Source organism: Amphimedon queenslandica, unplaced genomic scaffold, assembly GCF_000090795.2.
Source record: "Amphimedon queenslandica unplaced genomic scaffold, v1.1 AMPQUscaffold_2888_Cont25112, whole genome shotgun sequence".
Taxonomy (NCBI): Eukaryota; Metazoa; Porifera; class Demospongiae; order Haplosclerida; family Niphatidae; genus Amphimedon; species Amphimedon queenslandica.
The window spans coordinates 1-1,267 of record NW_003556779.1 but is presented as its reverse complement, the minus strand read 5'-3'; the positions used below and the strand labels follow the sequence as shown (position 1 = coordinate 1,267).

The 1,267-nt window shown below is 39.5% G+C and overlaps 1 protein-coding gene across 1 annotated transcript; it reads left to right on the top strand.

Annotated features, from left to right (window-relative positions):
- Window positions 1-229: 229 nt before the first annotated feature.
- On the top strand, window positions 230-1,178 carry LOC105316242 (cerebral cavernous malformations protein 2 homolog; the record flags this gene model as incomplete). The annotated part of the gene is made up of 6 exons (XM_011411065.1): window positions 230-268; window positions 321-428; window positions 554-637; window positions 691-789; window positions 906-1,046; window positions 1,113-1,178. Coding segments are annotated over exons 1-6 (537 nt in total), but the record flags the coding sequence as incomplete, so codon positions are not given.
- Window positions 1,179-1,267: the final 89 nt, after the last annotated feature.

Genomic DNA, 1,267 nt, shown 5'->3' with positions numbered 1-1,267 from the left:
TGTAGAATAAGACCCACAGCTAAACTGTAGCGAAATTAGAGCAAAGTTTCTAACAGAATCCCTTCTTCTCAGTAACAGGCTACAAAGTCTGGGAGAGGGCATTTTGATTTAGCTGATATGCGTGGGTGTCAGTGTGAATCCAGCCCCGCCTACATTTGCTACTAGTGGGCGTGGTGAGTTTTAAACTCAAAGGGTGGGGCTGCTTGCTGGAAAGAAAACGCAAAACAAGATGAATACAGGCTCCCCAAACAGAACAAGCGGTGTTAAGGTAACTTAGAAGCAAGCTGGCACTAGATAGTATTTTATCTTCTTTCCTGCAGCTACCAATAAGCAGTCATGAGCCAACACTTCACATCAGTAATAAAGGAAGGACACTCCTCCTTAATCCTGAGTATCTTCTTGAGGGATCAATAGAGAAGCACTGCTATGTAAGCTAATGATATGTAGCAATCATATACACACATAGACTAAAGCAGACTGCTATGGGGAAACTTTAACTATTGCCTCTGAAATTGATTGTCCTTGTGATGTTATAATTTGTGTTGCATTTTAGTTGCTTGGTGTCTTACAAAGTGTTCCAATGCACCAGAATCTATCCAGTCGAAGCGAAACTCTCAAATTACTGGACAAGAAAAGAGTAAGATAAAAAACAGCAACCTAGGCTCTTTCACACTAACGTCTTCTTCTTAGACTAATGGTGAGCTACCATGGAAGGTTGGAGCAAAGGAGAGAGTGACACTCTGGATATCAGCTTATGGCATAAAGATTACCAGAAATGATGAGAACTTTGTAAGTACATAAAGTTGTCTCATTGTCTTGCATTTTAAATTTGAAGCAAATAAAACCACCTAAACTTCAAATTCATATTGCATGCTATTTAGCATAACATTATCTTCACATGATAGTCAATACTGCATCGATTTGGTCTGCATGAGATTGCTTCAGTTAGTTATGTACATGATGACAGGGAGAATCTCCTTCTATTGAAAGTTGGAGGAGAGAGTCGTACACATTGTCAACTATTTGTGTTTGCATGTACCAAAAAGGTAAGCAATTATTTGCAAAACTTTTCCCCTCTAAAATGTCCTCTCTTTCTACATTTCTTATGATAGAAACAAGCTGAGGATATCTGCAATGTCATTGATCAAGCATTTGAAATAGTCTACACTGAGATAACGGTTCAAAAGTTGAGAGAGTCCATAGATGGTGGTTCATCTCCTCCTTCATCCACACAAAGAAGACTCCCCAAGCGTCTCTCGTCATCCAC